Source organism: Herpailurus yagouaroundi, unplaced genomic scaffold (assembly GCF_014898765.1).
Source record: "Herpailurus yagouaroundi ecotype Mexico unplaced genomic scaffold, PumYag 216, whole genome shotgun sequence".
Taxonomy (NCBI): Eukaryota; Metazoa; Chordata; class Mammalia; order Carnivora; family Felidae; genus Herpailurus; species Herpailurus yagouaroundi.
Genome location: NW_024412447.1, coordinates 13934429 through 13950664, shown reverse-complemented (window position 1 = coordinate 13950664; position 16236 = coordinate 13934429). Strand labels below are relative to the sequence as shown.

Here is a 16236-nt window from a genome sequence, read left to right as displayed (position 1 = left end):
TCCCGTACAAGGTGCTGCAGGAGATGCTTGAAGGATATAAGTGATACTAAAAAGTCCAAAATATGGTTCAAGCCCTGAAAAAGCCTACCATCCAGTTCTGGACTCAAAAGATAAACCCACGTAGGCACAAGAAGATAAGCCAGGGTTACCAAGCAGTGCTGACAAGGAAGCCTCAAGCAACTCGGAGCAGGAAGAGCTCAGACGTGTGGCCTGGCATGACCCCACTCCCACCACCAGGGCAAGGACCTTGAGACAAACTTTCAAGGATGGAGGACTATAGAAAGGGAGCAGGGACGGCACACCCAGACAACTTCTCGAAGGCTGGGGCTGAAATGTGGAGGCTACGATCCTAAGGCAAATGTGGGGCATCCCAGCAAGCAGGTCAGTCTGGCCGGAAGAGGCGGAAGGTAACGGGCAAGGGTGGGAGCGTGGGACACGCTGGTTGGGGCGGTGGCGGCCTCCAGGCTTGCCCGTGATTCCTGAGGAAACAGAAAGCCACCGGAAGCTGGGTCCTCGGGAAAGGGTGCTTCCCAATCTGGTAGCTGGAGCCACGTGTGCTGGGTGGAAGGCGGGCAAGAGACCAAGGGCAGGGACCTGGGCAGAGGGTACAGCCGCAACATCAGGGGGCAGCAGTGGGGCCCTCGCAGAAAGAAATGGGAACGCAGGTGCAAGACAGAGCCTGGAGGGGAACAAACGAGCTCCTCTCTCTCTCTGTGAGCTTCCCCTCCATACCAGCATCTCGGCCTTCTCTTTAAAGTGTCCTTCTCGGGGCGCCTGGGTGGCTCAGCCGGTTGAGCGCCCGACTTCGCTCAGGTCACGATGTCACAGTTCACGGGTTCAAGCCCCGCATGGAGCTCTGTGCTGGCAGCTCGGAGCCTAGACCCTGCTTCGGATTCTGTGTCTCCCTCTCTCTCTGCCCCTCACCCATTCATGCTCTGTCTCTCTCTCTCTCTCAAAAATAAATAAACATTAAAAAATAAATAAATAAAGTGTCCTTCTCAGCCTGTAGGAAGGATAACAACCTGTAACCGTTTTTTTGCAAAAGGCAGGACTCAGGACTTGGACACTTGGCTTCTGAGGAAGCCTGGGTCACCCTGGCCGCCCAGCCCAGCGGGCCCCCTCTCGGGACGCGAAACAAACCTGTCCCAAGAGTGAGTAACCCCTAGGGGTAGCGGTGCTCACGGCCGAGGCGGGGGGGGGGGGCGGGGGCAGAGCCGTCCCTGAGTCCCTCCTGTCGGAACTTCATAGGAGTTCACGGGAAGGTCTGAGAAAGCTCAGCAACCTTGAAAATGCCAGCTCCCACCTCATACCCAAAGGGCTGGACCCAAGTGGCCTTGTTCCTATGCTATGCCCGGTGCCAGGCTCCCAGAGGCCCCCATTAATTCCCGAGGAATAAAGGGCTTGCACCCCTAAGCCCCCGGGCAATTGCTAACAAGACAGAAGAGCACAGGGGCAAAGAAGCCAGACTCCCAGCCCATCTGAAGCAGGCTCCTGGCTTCTCAGAAGTTCCTCCCCCCTCCCCCACCCAGCTGGACCCAAGTGGCCTCAGGAGAATGGATTTTCCTCTTTGCTTGCTCAGTGTAGGGAGTGGGCCACGGTCCAGGCCACATCTAGGCGAGATGCAAAGTCTCGGGCCCCCACCCCCGGCCTACTGAATCAGAGGCTCTGGGGGTGAGGCCTAGAAACCTAAGTCTTTTTTTTTTTTTTCTTTTTTAATGTTTATTTACTTTGAGAGAGACGGACAGGGAGAGAGAGAGAGAGAGAGAGAGCAGGAGAGGGGCACAGAGACACAGAGACAGAGAGAGAGACAGAGAGAGAGACAGAATTGCACATAGGCTCTGCACCATCAGCTCAGAGCCTGATGCGGGGCTCGATCCCATGAACCGCGAGGTCATGGCCTGGGCCGAAATCAAAAGTCTGACGCTCAGCCGACTGAGCTGCCCAGGCGCCCTTGAAACCCGTGTCTTAATGGGCCCTCCATCTGACTCTGGCACGTGCCAAAAACTGAGGCAGGCTGATGTAGCAGCTAAGAACCTCAATTCTGGAACAGACCGTCCAAGTTCACCCCCTGACCGTGACCAAGCTCCTTAGCGGGCAGTATCAGCTACTACCTCCTAGGATTGCTATAAAGGCTTAATGAGTCCCTGCATGTCTGTGCACTTAGTAAGTACCATTTCGAATTTTATTATTCCTCTCTGAGGCATTTGGGGGTGTAGCTATACCATATTTTGTTTCCTAACTGAAACCAATACTAAAATAATTTGTGTCCCTAAGTGCAGCCTGACGGCGAGACCCAGGCTTTCTCGCACTCTCTCTTTTGGGTCCTCCGGGTGGGTCTATAGCAGGTATCCGTGCAGAATCCTAAGGAGCACACCCTACGCTCCTACTTTGTCCGGAAACGAACTGGGGACTGCAGCTCCCCAGGGCAGATACAAGTTCAAAGCATCCCCTGGATACTTGTTACAGGACATTAAGAAGACCACAGGGTTACGTCAAAGGGCGCGCAGAGATCTGACCACAGCCCACCTAGAAGGACCCAGCAGGGATCTCCCCGGGGTGCAGGGAGAGAACTATCTGATACCCTCCTTCTTTTGCAATGACTTGTCGTTCTAGAACTCTTATGAGAACATGAGTTAGAAGCTCCGGAAGGGGGGTGGCAGCCTTGGGTCTGCCTTGGATACCAGCCCTGTGGACCCTAGAGAGCTGCTTGCACTCCGGGTAGGTAATACTCTGATCTCCGGGACAGCAAGTGTCCAGTGACCCATCAGTCCCTGGACCAGGTGTGACCAGGGCACATTAAGTCTTCCCCTGCTCGCCGAGCGCTGAAGAGAACATTTTAGATGGGGCAGATTCTGACAACTGTCATTAACTGCTATGCTCTGAAACGCTGCCTCCCCGTCGCACCAGGGAACTGTAACATTCGCCCTCGGGCAGCTCTGGGCGAGAAACGGGGTGTGTTTTTAACAGCAGCCTCCACCAAGGCAGCAGGAAGGGAGGAGTCCTCCGTATTCGCTGTGCACCCCGCCTCTCGCAGAGATGACACATTCATCCAACTTACTACCGAAGCGCATTAGCTCCAGACCTGAGGCCTTGACTTTGCAGACATTTAAGCCCGCCAACGTCCCTCCCTGTCTGACCCCACCAAACGCTACAAGCTGCAAGAGCTATTTTCTCCAAGTCGGCCTGCGCCGCCGGTCCCAGTTGGCCGCGCGACTAGTTTCTGCACTCGGGCTGGAGTCGCCAGGTAATGATTCCCGCACGCGGGGACCCGGAGCCAGCTGTACTGACATGTTTCCACAATAAAAGCAAACTTACAGCTGGGGCACAGTAGAAGCAGGTAATTCTTTCCAGCAGCCCCGGCCTCCCGGCCAAGACAGGGCAGCAAGGGGTGAGAGGGAGCCTGCGGGAGCCAGGAGGCGCCGGCTCTCCCCCACCGCGCGAAGGGCCCCAGGGGTTTACCGGTGCCCGGCCCGCCCGCGCAGAGCCCCCGTAGGCGCCAGCGCACCTCCTTACCATTCAGTTGCCGGTAGACGATGTCCTCGAGCAGCGAGAGGCGCTTCAAGACCGCATCCTGGATGGGGCTGGCGCTGTGCGCGCTAAGGTTGGCCGCCTCGGCGCGCGGCCGGATCTCGTGGAAGGCGTCTCCGCTGCGCACCGCGATGGGCCGGCACTTGGCCAGGAAGAGCACGAAGCCGGCCACCGCGATCAAGTTCAACACCAGCAGCACTTTGACTCTTCTCAGTGAAGCCATCAAACACGCCCGGCCGGCCCGCGCCCCGGACCCGCGCCCCCTCGGGCTCCCGCGAGGCGCGGAGCTGCCGGGGAGCCGTGCGAGCCTCACACTCCCGACTGCCGGCGGGGAGCCCCGCGGCTCCCGGCCCCACAGCGCGGATGCTCGGGCAGCGGAGACGGTTGGGAGGACCGGGCGGTCAGGAGGAGAGCGAAATCGCTCCCATGGAAGCCCTCGGTGTGCAGAAGTGCTCCCGGAGACGCCTGCTCAGTTCACGGCTCGCGGCCCCTTCCGGGCGCCTCGGCTTCTCGGCGAAGGGCCGGGGGCCGTGGGTCTCTCCGCGGCACCAGCAAGTGGCTCGCGGCTGTTCCTCGGGCCGCCGGGAGCGAAGCCCGGGAGTGGCGCGCAGGTGCCGGGCTCAGGGTTTGCTGCCCGCCCGCGGGGGAGCGCGCCGCGCCTCGGGCCACACGGCCACCACCCTCGTCCGCAGGCGGCCGTCGCGGCGCGCGGCCCGCGGTCTTCAGCCCAGGACCCGCTCCCCGGGGCGGGCGCCTTTGTTCCGCTCAGCGACCCGCTCCATCACGCCGGGCAGAGGGAAAGCCCGCGCCCGGAGCCCGCATCCTCGCGGCTCCGCAGTCACGCTCAAGTCTCAATTACTCTCAAAGTGGGGGCAGCACTAGGGGGCGGACCAAGGGGCAGAGCGCGACGTCCTCTCCGCCCCTCGCGCCGGGGATACCCCACCCCGCCACCAAACTCACCAGCGCGCACAGCGCCGCGGGCGCCCGGACGCGTTCCAAGCCCCAACCTCACGCAGTGAGCCTTCGGGGCCTGCCGGTCACACTGGCCTCGCTCCGAGCTGGCGCGTCGCGAGGCCGGCCGGAAGGAGGAGTAGGACCTCAAAAGTCACAGCAGTTCTCTACCCCCGCCGAAAACGTCGCGGGCAGCGCGGCGGCAGGGACGCGCGCCGGCGCCCCCTCCGCTCGCCAGAACGGGCAGCTCAGCTCGTCCCGCGCGCCACGGAGCCAAACGCCGAGTGTCCTAATTGGCGGACGCAGTGATACGGCCGCTGCGGCACCGACAGCCCACGCGGCCCTGGCCCGGGGGTTGGAGAGCCCGGAGGGGACGCGCAGGTGGCGGCGGAGGGCGGGGCGCGGCCCGAGGGGACCGGCTGCAACGCCAGCTCCTCCTCCGCCGCCCCTGGCCACCCCTCTCCCCGCGAGCCTGTCGGCCGCCGCCACCCGCAGGCTGCCAGGCGCACAGCTCCCCGGCTCGCCCGCTCGTGCGCGCGCACCCGGAAAGGGTGGGGGCGCCCGGCGAGTAGGGACTGCGCGGGATGGGGGCAGTCAAGTCATGTTGGCTGCTGGCGGCGTCGGAGGGACCCTCTGGTTCTCAGCACTCCCCGAGCAGGCGGGTTTGTTCCATCCTGGGAGGCGATGAAGACATCCCTTTCTGTGTGCTCGCTGCTCCGCTTTGCGTGGCCGGGAATGGCTAGAGGGAAAATCTGGCCTGGAGACTCGGATTCTGTTACTTTGGGAGCCAGGCCGCGCGTTAGCGGGCTGGGTGGGTTCTCTCCGAGTGAAAATTCTAGTCGTCTGAGTCACGGTTTCTGTGCCCACCCTCATTTTATCCTAAGAAGCCCATCTGGGCTACTGGATTTCCAGGATCTCTTCCTCTTCCCCAAGCCAGGAGCTGGAAAGGCTGGAATTCAAAGACCCTTCTTGATCCACTTAATTCCTTGGGCCTAAAAAAAGAAAGGAGGCTGCCGAACAAATAAGGCTGGGCAGTAGAGGGCCATGAATCTGGTGGTTTCCACCTCACCATTTCTATCGCACTGAAGTTATTTCTTTTTTACTACTGGGTCTTTGGTGTGCGGGCTTGCTTTGTTGCTTATTTATTATTTTAGATATCAATTTTTAACAAAAGCGTGCCTGAAAAATGTAACAAATTTTTAAATTTTCATTCCCTTGGAACTCTGTGCCCGAGTTCAATTGGATCTTGTTGGTTTTGCTTTATATCACCTACAGAAAGTGAACACAAAGCAGTTCGATGAAAAAGCCACGTCCAGAAGCCCCAAGGGACCCACCAGCGTTGGGCATGAAAGGAACAGAGAGGGTAGAAACCTGAGTTACTGAGCAGCTGTGTGACATGACAGGCGCTGGGGCAGGCAGGGTCCCCACTGTACCTGTCCCTAAGTACCCAGAGGGAAGCTGGCACAATCAGTGGAAGCTTCTGCAAAGCTAATCTTCCAACATTTACTCAGCTGCAAGACGGAAGCTAGGGAGGCCGAGGCACTGGGCTAGGGTCCCTCGGAGGTAAGTGGCTCTAAACCCAGGTGGATCAGCCTCCCAAGCAGGTGCCTGTTTGGGAGTAGGAGACAGGAAGCAAAGTAGCAGCAGAACCCCCCTTGGAGCAATGGAGACGTTTCCAGGCAAGATTCAACTTCAGAGAGACTTATTTTCTCCCTCTGAAGCCGGAGAGATCCCTGGCGCAAATTAACCAATGATCTTATCATGCAGCAGACAGGCTTCTCTCTTCACCTTCCGCGTGCATACATTCGTCAATGACATCCAACACCCTAGACTCGGTGAGAGATCCGCTGTCAGGCTCACATCCTAAGCACTGTCTTCCCAGAGAAGTGCTCCATTCCTGCAGTCCTGCTCGGAAATTTCCCACTCACGATCCCAAACGAATATTCTCTCCAGACACCGGCAACCCTTCTCTCCCTTCCAAGTATCTAAGCGCTGCCATCCCCTCCTGAGTTCCTTCTCTACCCTTCCTGGTTGTTCTTTCGTTCTGGTTACTTGTATACTTCAAACACATTCTCAGTGGTGGCCACAGTTCACACATCCTCATATATACGTATTCTCCCACTGCCCCCAGCCCAGCAATACCTGACCTCTGAATCAGGCTCACCATCTCCTTTCTCGCACCCATGCACCCAAGCAAGAGAGCGTGTTTAGGGAAAACGACGTTACCCAAAGCTGGGAGACGTTACCAGTTGGTAGGTATCTAACTTGAACTGGACCCTTAGTTCTTTTTTTTTTTTCAACGTTTATTTATTTATTTTGGGGGGGGGGGACAGAGAGAGACAGAGCATGAACGGGGGAGGGGCAGAGAGAGAGGGAGACACAGAATCGGAAACAGGCTCCAGGCTCCGAGCCATCAGCCCAGAGCCTGACGCGGGGCCCGAACTCACGGACCGCGAGATCGTGACCTGGCTGAAGTCGGACGCTTCACCGACTGCGCCACCCAGGCGCCCCGGATCCTTAGTTCTTTTAAAATTTTTTGTTTATTTATTAGTATGGAGAGACAGAAAGAGGCAGAACACGAGCAGGGAGGGGCAGAGAGAGGCAGAGACACAGAATCGGAAGCAGACTCCAGGCTCTGAGCTGTCAGCACAGAGCCTGACGCGGGGCTCAACCTCACAAACCGCGAGATCATGACCCGAGCCGAAGTCTTAACTGACTGAGCCACCCAGATGCTCCTGGATCCTTAATTCTTTATTCCATGAACCTAACCAGCTTCTCCACCCAAGAGGTGCCCAGGAAAGACTTCAGAAAGTCCATAAACACAAACCAATACAAAAATTTGTGCGTGGGGGGTGGGGGGGTTGCCCGTGTGGCCCAGTCGGTTAAGTGTCAGACTCTTGATTTCCGCTCAGGTCATGATCTTGCGGTTCGTGAGTTCAAGCCCTGCAACAGGCTCTGTGCTGACAGTGCAGAGCCTGCTTGGGACTCACTCTCTCTCTGCCCCTCCCCCACTCACATATTGTCTCTCCCTCTCTCAAAATAAATAAACTTAAAAAAAATTGTGCATGTGTGTCATATGGATGTTTTGCTGGGGACAAGAGCCCTAACTTCTATCAGATTCTCAACGTGGTCAGTGACACCAAAAAGTCAAAATCCTGCCTGGATATGCAAAAACCGTTATCAGTTCCATATTTATTGTATGCCAGCTGCTTATGAAATCAGATGGCACCAAGGCACTCCAAGTTGGTGGAACTCTTTAGTGGCTTGCATATCTTGATAGAAGAAAGGACACTCTGCGGGGCACCTGGGTGGCTCAGTTGGTTGGGCGTCCGACTTTGGCTCAGGTCACGATCTCGCGGTCTGTGAGTTCGAGCCCCGCATCGGGCTCTGTGCTGACAGCTTAGAGCCTGGAGCCTGCTTCAGATTCTGTGTCTCCCTCTCTCTCTGCCCCTCCCCTGCTCATGCTCTGTCTCTCTCTGTCTCAGAAATAAATTAAAAAAAAAAAAAAAAAAAAACATCAAAAGAAATTGTTTAAAAGAAAGGACACTCTGGACAAAGTCCAGCAGCTTGTACAAATGATGGAACTGAATTGAAGAGGGTCTTCCTGCTGAGTAAATTCTCAGGCCCGGAAGGAACCCACCTGGCCATTTAAACCACAGATACAAAGACTGAAGGACCCATTTACGGAGTCATCCATTGCCCGGTAACCAGAGGCTCCCAGAGGGGTGGGTGACCTCCCTCCCTCAATCAGCGACAGCCATCTGTATACCCGCCACTTGCCCCAATCCAGCTTGTAAGACCAACAAAACTACACCTCCGAGGCCATGTGGCTGGCTCACCAGGAGATCCTGGCTCTATTCCACTTGTTACCAAGAAGCAAATCGGTTCTTGACTTTAAAATAAGAAACTCCTCTGGGGCGTCTGGGTGGCTCAGTCGGTTAAGCATCCAACTTCCGCTCAGGCCACGATCTCACGGTCCGTGAGTTCGAGCCCCGCATCGGGCTCTGTGCTGACCGCCGAGCCTGGAGCCTGCTTCGGATTCTGTGTCTCCTTCTCTCTCTGCCCCTCCCTCGCTTTGTGTCCCTAACTCTCAAAACAATAAACATTGAAATTTAAAAAGAATAAATAAGAAATCCCTCTTGGATGGCTCCAAAAATCTTTCCTAATCATAAAACTCAGTGAAACCACAAACATTTTTCGATAGTTTACCAAACGTTTCATTAGTATTTTTGTCTTTGTGTAGCACACCGAAAGGAAGGAGATGAATGCATTTCTGTCCATGGTTAATGAAGGATTTCGATTCCACATACAGTTTTCACTCATCAGCCATGGTTCCTGCTGTGTCACCTTTCCTGGCCTGTTAAGAATATCTCACATCTCACCCTGGCCTATCACAGAAGTGAGAAACAGTTGGAGGTCAAGAAAACCAGGGGCTCATGTCTCTACAGAGGTTTGGCCAAGCTACTCTCTCTTGCTGGAAGCAGAGAGATGGGGCCTTCATTCCCATAAAATCTTGAGCAGCACAAACTGGGGGTTTCATTTGATTTTTTTTAATGAGATATAATGGGCATATATCATTATATTGTTGCAGGTGTGCAATGTGATGATTTGAGATTTGTTTACCTTGTGAAATGACCAGCACGGTAAGTCTAGGTAACACCTGTCACCGTACAGTTCTTTTTTCGTGTGATGAGAGCTTTTACGGCCTACCCTCTCCGCGACTTACAAATAAGTTGTGTGCCTTTCGATCTCCCTCATCCGTTTGGCCAGCCTACCCCTCCTAGCCCCCCCCCCACCTCTGGCAGCCACCAACCAATCTGTCCCCTGTATCTGCGAGTTCGGTTTTTTGTTTTTGTTTTAGATTCCACATGTCAATGAGATCATACCGTGTTTGTCTTTCTCCGCCTGACTTATTTCACTGGAAGGTTTGCTTTGTTTGAGGAGGAAGAAAACAAAGTCACGGATCTACCTTCTTCCCCTTCAAGAATTCACGGCACATTGTAAGGGGGGGAGGGATAAGATTGTAATGGGGGGGAGGATAAGAAGCGGGTTAAGTAGAGGGGGAGAGACCAAGCTGCGTTGTGTGCCTATCGTATCAGCCCTAGGTGTACCTCTTCTTAGCTGTGTGACCGTGAACAAGTTACTTAACTTCTCTGGGGCATCACCTGCCTCCCCAGCTATGGACAGGAATAATAGCCACTATACTACGTCACGAAGAATAAATAGCTAATACGTGTAACTCCCTCAGCCAGTGCGAGGCATATAGTAAGCATTGTGGAAATAAGCAAAGACTACCCGCGGAGGACAAGCTGAGGCTGTTTATTCAGAGTTTGCTGCAAGAGAGAGTCGGCCGCCATCACTTGCGTTTGGCAGAGATTCAAAAGCAGACAGAGGAAAGAGTTTTATAGTAGAAGAGGCGGGGGGACGCTTCAGATAAGCCCTGATTGCAGGCTGTTGGTCTAGGAAGCTAAAGGCAGCCTCACGAGAAGTGGGGCATTCTATGTGATTGAATAAGGGAGCATATTCGACTTTCTTTGGTTGGTCCTAAGTTGGAGGCAGGGACAAAAATCAGGGAAGCCGGCAGTGACGGAGCACGTCCTCACCATCTAGAACCACTTTCAGAGAGGCTGCGGTGGGCTTCTCAGGCTGGATGCTGCAGAGGTTGAGATGATCAGAGACCCCCCCCCCCCCCCGCCCCATACGGTCTGGACATCGTTTGTATTTCAGCCTGTCAACCCTCAGTATATGCTGGTTATTATCATCTGTTATTAAAATCCCTAGAAGGGAGAAAGGCTAGTCGCTGGTAGAAACACGCATCAAAACCAGATCCACCTGTCCGAGAGACGTAGGCCGCCCCCCAAACCCAGGGCCTTCTCTTCCGACCATAACCTCATCAGCCAGTAGCATGTGGGCACAGAAGGCAACCCACTGGGGCATGGGAAGAAAATATTAGAGCTTCTGTTTACTGTTATCCACAAGAAGAAAGAAATCAAACTTTACTGATATTTGATACATGCAACAAGAGTCGCCCATGGATATAATTTCTAAATCACTGCACGTATGATGGCCATGCATGTTTCACATCTTTTCCTGGTAGGGTCCACCATTCAAACGCAATCGTTGCCTGTTGGCCAACTTGCATGCAAGTCCTGGGGTTATATTTTCACCAAAATCCTTTCCTTCTACTAGAAGTTGGATTCCTTTTAAACTCAAAGTCCCTTTTAAGGCCCAGCTTAGCATCCCAGGCTTCCAGGAAGCCATGGGGGAGAACCCCTAACATATGGAGCTTTTTATCTACAAATTATCCATAGATTTATCTACCAAGTACCTATTCATTGATTTACTCATTAATTGGACACTTCTCCAGTACTCGGCATGTGCCTGTTGTGGGCAGGAGAGGTAAGTAACGGATAAATCAGAACACCAAATTACTGAATTGCTCTTAGGAGAAATAACTCGGCCTAACCGTGGGGCACTGGTGGGCTGGGCCTGTTTGTTCAGAGTCACAGAGTTCCGAGCTCAGAGGCCTCAGGGCAACTGGCTTCTCTGCGACTCCCTTTCCCACCTCTCTGCCCCTGGACCCCTTCTTATTGTCACTCAAGGACCGCCCCACACCCCTCCCAAGGATAGCTCCCTTGGGAAGGCCTCAATATGGAACCATCTCAGATGTAGATGAACCTCACTCCAGTCCTTTGTGTGCCCAAGCCTTCTCTTTTATTTATACATGCAACTCGTTTTTATTATGGTTGACGCACAATGTTACATTAGTTTCAGGTATACAGCACAGTGGCCGGATGAGTTTATACGTTATGTTATGTTCACCACAAGTGTAGCGTTCCATAACCGGAAGCCTGTATCTCCCAGTCCCTTTTAACCATTTTGCCTATCCCTGCGGGCCCCCCCCCCCCCAGCAATCATCGGTTTGTTCTCCGTATTTATGGCTCTGATTCTGCTTTTTGTTGTTTCTTCATTTGGGTTGTTTTCAGATTCCACATATGAGTGAAGTCATAGGATGTTTGTCGTTCTCAGTCTGACTTATTTAATTTAACGCGAGACCCTCTAGGTCCACCTGACTTGTGGCAAATGGCCCAATCTCATCCTGTATATGGCTGTGTAGTATTCCATTATATATACCCACCACATCTTCCTTATCCGCTCGTCTGTCAATGGACACGCGGGTTGCTTCCATATTTAGGCGGTTGTGAATAATGCTGCAGCAAATAGGGCATGTATCTTTTCGAATTAGTGTTTTCTTTGGATAAGTACCCCGTAGTGGAATTCGTTGATCATTCGGTATTTCTGTTTTCAATTTTTTGAAGAACCACCAGACTGTATATGCAACTTTCTGAATTGAATGAACATTTATAACAACCAAAAGATTGTCTGTCGCTGATTCTAAGTGACAACAAAAAAGAGGGAGAGAGAAAAGTGTGAATAAGGAACTCGAAAGTGACTTTTCACTGCCTGTTTGTTGCCTGGTGCTCCGCTGAATTAAAGCCCTTCTTGAACCCTTGTTTGCTTTGGCTTTGGGGTAAGTATGAGTATGTGCAAGAGAGGCCCAGACACTAGGCTTTCCCCACGATGGGTCACATGGATGCCATGTGATGATGCTCAGAAGGGCTCTGGCCTGACCGGATGAGGAAGCTCACAAAGGAAGTAGGTGGCCAGAGGCTCCAACCATCCATGAGAGGGACAGTCGTGGAGTCTCTCCACCCTGCAGTGCTTCGGGCCCCACTCCCTGACCCCCACTCAGCGCCGTGCCAGCTCTAGTCCAACCTGGTTAGACCGGCTCCAAGAACAGATGTCAGAGGTGGGTGAGCTGGAGGCATTTGTTAAACCACTGACCTCCTGCCTTTTTTTCCAGGATGAAAACTCTGCTTCTGGGTGTTCTAGACACATCTTCCTTTGTTCACAACCTGCTACCTACTAACTGATGCACCAGAGCATATGAAATGCATGTCGACATACCCCATGAGGACTTGCTCATTATATATGCAATGGCCAATGAAGAGCAACAACTTTTCTATAATGGGTGGTAGTTTGGGCTCAAGACTCACTCTGCTGGGTGGTTTCACGAAGCTCCAGGAGGTGGCCTTTGAAACCAGAGTTTCCTGCGCCATTTTGCTTGAATGCAGCAGCTCATTTGGAGAAAATTCTTAGGAAAGCGTATTTTTTTGATAGTCCACGTGGAACAGCCCAAAATACTCTGCAAGTACTCTGGAAACGAGCAAGTACTCGGAAAACGAGCAAGGCTACTGGAATCCTCATGGTGCAGGGAGAATTTCCGGGATGGATAGAAGTAGGTGGGATTTTGCCTTGGCTATCGTCAACTTACTTCATGGTCCAGGACGTGTAAACTGACTGTCCCCAGGTTTCCCCCAGCCCCTGGGTCACCCTTTCCTTTAGATCCTCCATTGTTGTTGCTATGAGAAGCCTAACGTCCTCCCCAAGTGCTTCTAAGGGTAAGAGTCTCCGGGGTTGCTCACCTTAGCCTGGCTGTCCTTGTCCCCTCATGCTCATGGCCCTTGGATTTCCAGTCAGTATTTTTCCCATGTCTCCATGCTTCGTCCTTCACCATCTCTTCCAAACCAAGGACACAAGTTCCTGTATTAACTATGAAAAATTGCCACGAACTTAGAGGCTTAAAACAACAGAAGTTGATCTTATGATTCTATAGATCAGAAGTCTGGCATGGATCTCACGGGGCTAAGATCAAGGTGTTTGGCAGCTGCACTCCTTTCTGGGGCTTCGAGGGAAGAATCCATTTCCTCACTTTTTCTGACTTCTAAAGACTGCCCACATCCCCTGCCTCATGGCCCCCTTTCTCCGTCCTGAAGCCAATCAGTTCAGGCTGAATTCATCCTGCCACATTAGCTCTCTGAATGCAGCCAGAAAAGATAACTCTGTTTATAAGGACTCATACGGTTACAGGGCGCCTGGGTGGCTCAGTCGTTTGAGAGTCCAACTCTTGATTTCTGCTCAGGTCATGATCCCAGGGTCATGGGATTGAGTCCCAAGTAGGGCTCTATGCTGAGCGTGGAAACTGTTTAAGATTCTCTCTCTCTCTCTCTCTCTCTCTCTCTCTCTCTCCCTCTCTCTCTCCTTTCTCCCTCTTCCCTTCTCCTCCACTCTCACTCTCTCTAAGAAAAAAAAAAAAGAACTCATAGTATTAGAGTGGACCCACCTAGAAACTCCAGACTAATTTCCCTTCTCAAGGTCTTTTAAACTTTTTGAAATGTTTTTATTTTTGAGAGAGAGAGAAAGAGACAGAGCACGAGCAGGGGAGGGGCAGAGAGAGAGGGAGACACAGAATCTGAAACAGGCTCCAGGCTCCGAACTGTCAGCACAGAGCCCGATGTAGCACTCAAGCCCATGAACCACAAGTTATGACCAGGGCCGAAGTCAGACCCTTAACCAACTGAGCCACCCAGGCGCCCCTCCCTTCTCAAGGTCTTTAATCTTCTAAGTTTATTTATTTGGGGGGTGTGGGGGACAGGGGCAGAGAAAGAGAAAGAATCCCGAGCAGGCTCCACATTGTTAGCTCAGAGCCCAATGAAGGGCTCAGACTCACTAACCTTAAGCTGAGCCCAAATCATGGGTCCAACGCTTAGGGGACTGAGCCACCCGGGTGCCCCTCGAGGTCTTTAAATCTTAACCACACCTGCAAAGTCCCTTTGCCACGTAAATCAATACATTCGTAGGTTCTGGGGATTAGGGTGATGACACCTTGGTGGGTCATCTGCCCATCACCATCCCACCCTTCACACTTCAGGCACCTCCAACTCGAGGCCGTTCTGTGTAACAGATCTTCCCTAAGAGTCGAGCGTATCATGGGAATCACAATGCAGAAGAGGAAAAAGTAAAGCTCAGTGTTAAATGGCAGGGGGCCTAAAACTCACCGACCCTTCCCTGTCACCGGGAACCCCTTGACTGCAATCTTGCTCCTTGGTCCTAGCCCCAAGAAGAATCCTGCCAGTAACCCCAAGGGCAGTGTTTCCCACACATCAACCATTCACACTGAGAGTCAGCTAGCTGTCCGTCAAAACCTGGGACGCAGCAACCCAGTGCTTCCCAGTCTCCCTTCCAGTCAGCTGTGAACACGTTGAGTAAGTTTTAGCCAACAGGGGTGGCCCCTCCCTGGCCAGGGACTTCAAGACAGCTGGGACCTTCTTCCCCCATTATGTGCTAGAACCTCAAGGTGGCCACCCGCCCTTGCCATGAAGGTAATGGGGAGGCTCACAGGGCCGGGAGAGCCTCAAGACGAAAGGACTCTGGGGCTCCCAGACACCACATGGTGCAAAACCACCTGCTAACTGGAAACATCTACCCTGTACTATTTACAACATAGTACATTTCTTGTCTTGAAGCCATTGAATTTGGGGGTTCTGCTCATTACAGTCACCCCAACCTTCTGCACTGTGGATATATTCAGCAATGTTTTGTTTGTTTGTTGTTTGTTTTATTGAGTGAAAGTTGGGGAGGGGCAGAGGGAGCAGGAGAATTTTTTTTAATGTTCATTTATTTGTTTTGAGACACAGAGAGAGAGAGCAGGGGAGGGGCAGAGAGAGAGGGAGACAGAGAGAATCTCAAGGAGACTCTGTGCTGTCTCCGCAGAGTCTGAGGCAGGGCTCCACCCCACCGACCGTCAGATCATGACCTGGGCTGACATCAGGAGTCCGACAACTCAATCGATGGAACCACCCAGGCGCCCCGCATCTTTTTTTTTTTTAATGTTTATTGATTTATTTTGAAAGAGCGAGCGAGCGCGAGAGAGAGGCAGAAAGAGAGGGAGAGAGAATCCCAAGCAAGCTCCATACTGAGTGCAAAGCCCTGCGTGGAACTCCTCCCACGACCATGAGATCATGACCTGAGTCAAAACACAAGAGTCGCTCACTTAACCGACAGAACCACCCACACTCACTAATGTTTTAATGTTTAGGTACCAATTGTATCATTATCTATAGAACTTTTGCATTTAAAAAAAATTTTTTTTAACATTTATTTATTTTTGAGACAGAGAGAGACAGAGTTTGAACGGGGGAGGGGCAGAGAGAGAGGGAGACACAGAATCTGAAACAGGCTCCAGGCTCCGAGCCGTCAGCACAGAGCCCGACGCGGGGCTCGAACTCACATACCGCGAGATCACGACCTGAGCCGAAGTCGGACGCTTCACCGACTGAGCCACCCAGGCGCCCCTGAACTTTTGCATTTAAACGAACCCACTTCTCTTTTCAATTAGCTACGTGTGAGAAAGTAATATCCACAAAATAATAAAGCAAATTTTATCGGGTGCTTGCTGTGGGTCGTGTTTTTAATTTACTTAATGTTTTCCTTACGTGACTGATTAATGTTTTACATGCATTAACTCAGTTTAGTCCAAACGGGAACCCTATAAGGTGGGTACTGTCATTATCATGCCCATGTAACAAATGAGGACACCGAGGCACAGAGAAATTTACTAATTTGTTCAGTCTCAACAGCGGGTAAGGATAAGAGCCAGGATTTGAACCAAGTCGTCTAACTCGAGAGTTCGTGCTTTGAACCGTTACAGGCTGCTGCCTTTCTCGCCTTTGTTTTGTGAGCTGTATATGCTTATAATGCACATTAAGTGATTCCCTTTCTCACAAAATACGCCCATCCATAGACCACCGCCTGGTTCTCAGGTTCCACCAGAGGGATTTGCAAATGAGTTTAACAAACCCTGCCCCAGAGCTGACCCTTGCAAATGACTACTTCTTTTTTCTTTTTTTTTTTTTT

General features: G+C 52.5%; 1 protein-coding gene across 1 annotated transcript in view; it reads right to left on the bottom strand.

The window, feature by feature from the left end:
* GALNT17 (polypeptide N-acetylgalactosaminyltransferase 17) overlaps positions 1 to 5211 on the bottom strand; it is a 445375-nt gene extending 440164 nt beyond the window's left edge. The window contains exon 1 of the mRNA XM_040456200.1: positions 3514 to 5211. Coding sequence (XP_040312134.1) covers positions 3514 to 3751 — 238 coding nt within the window. The 5' untranslated portion in view covers positions 3752 to 5211. The remainder of the gene's footprint in view (positions 1 to 3513) is intronic.
* Positions 5212 to 16236: the final 11025 nt, after the last annotated feature.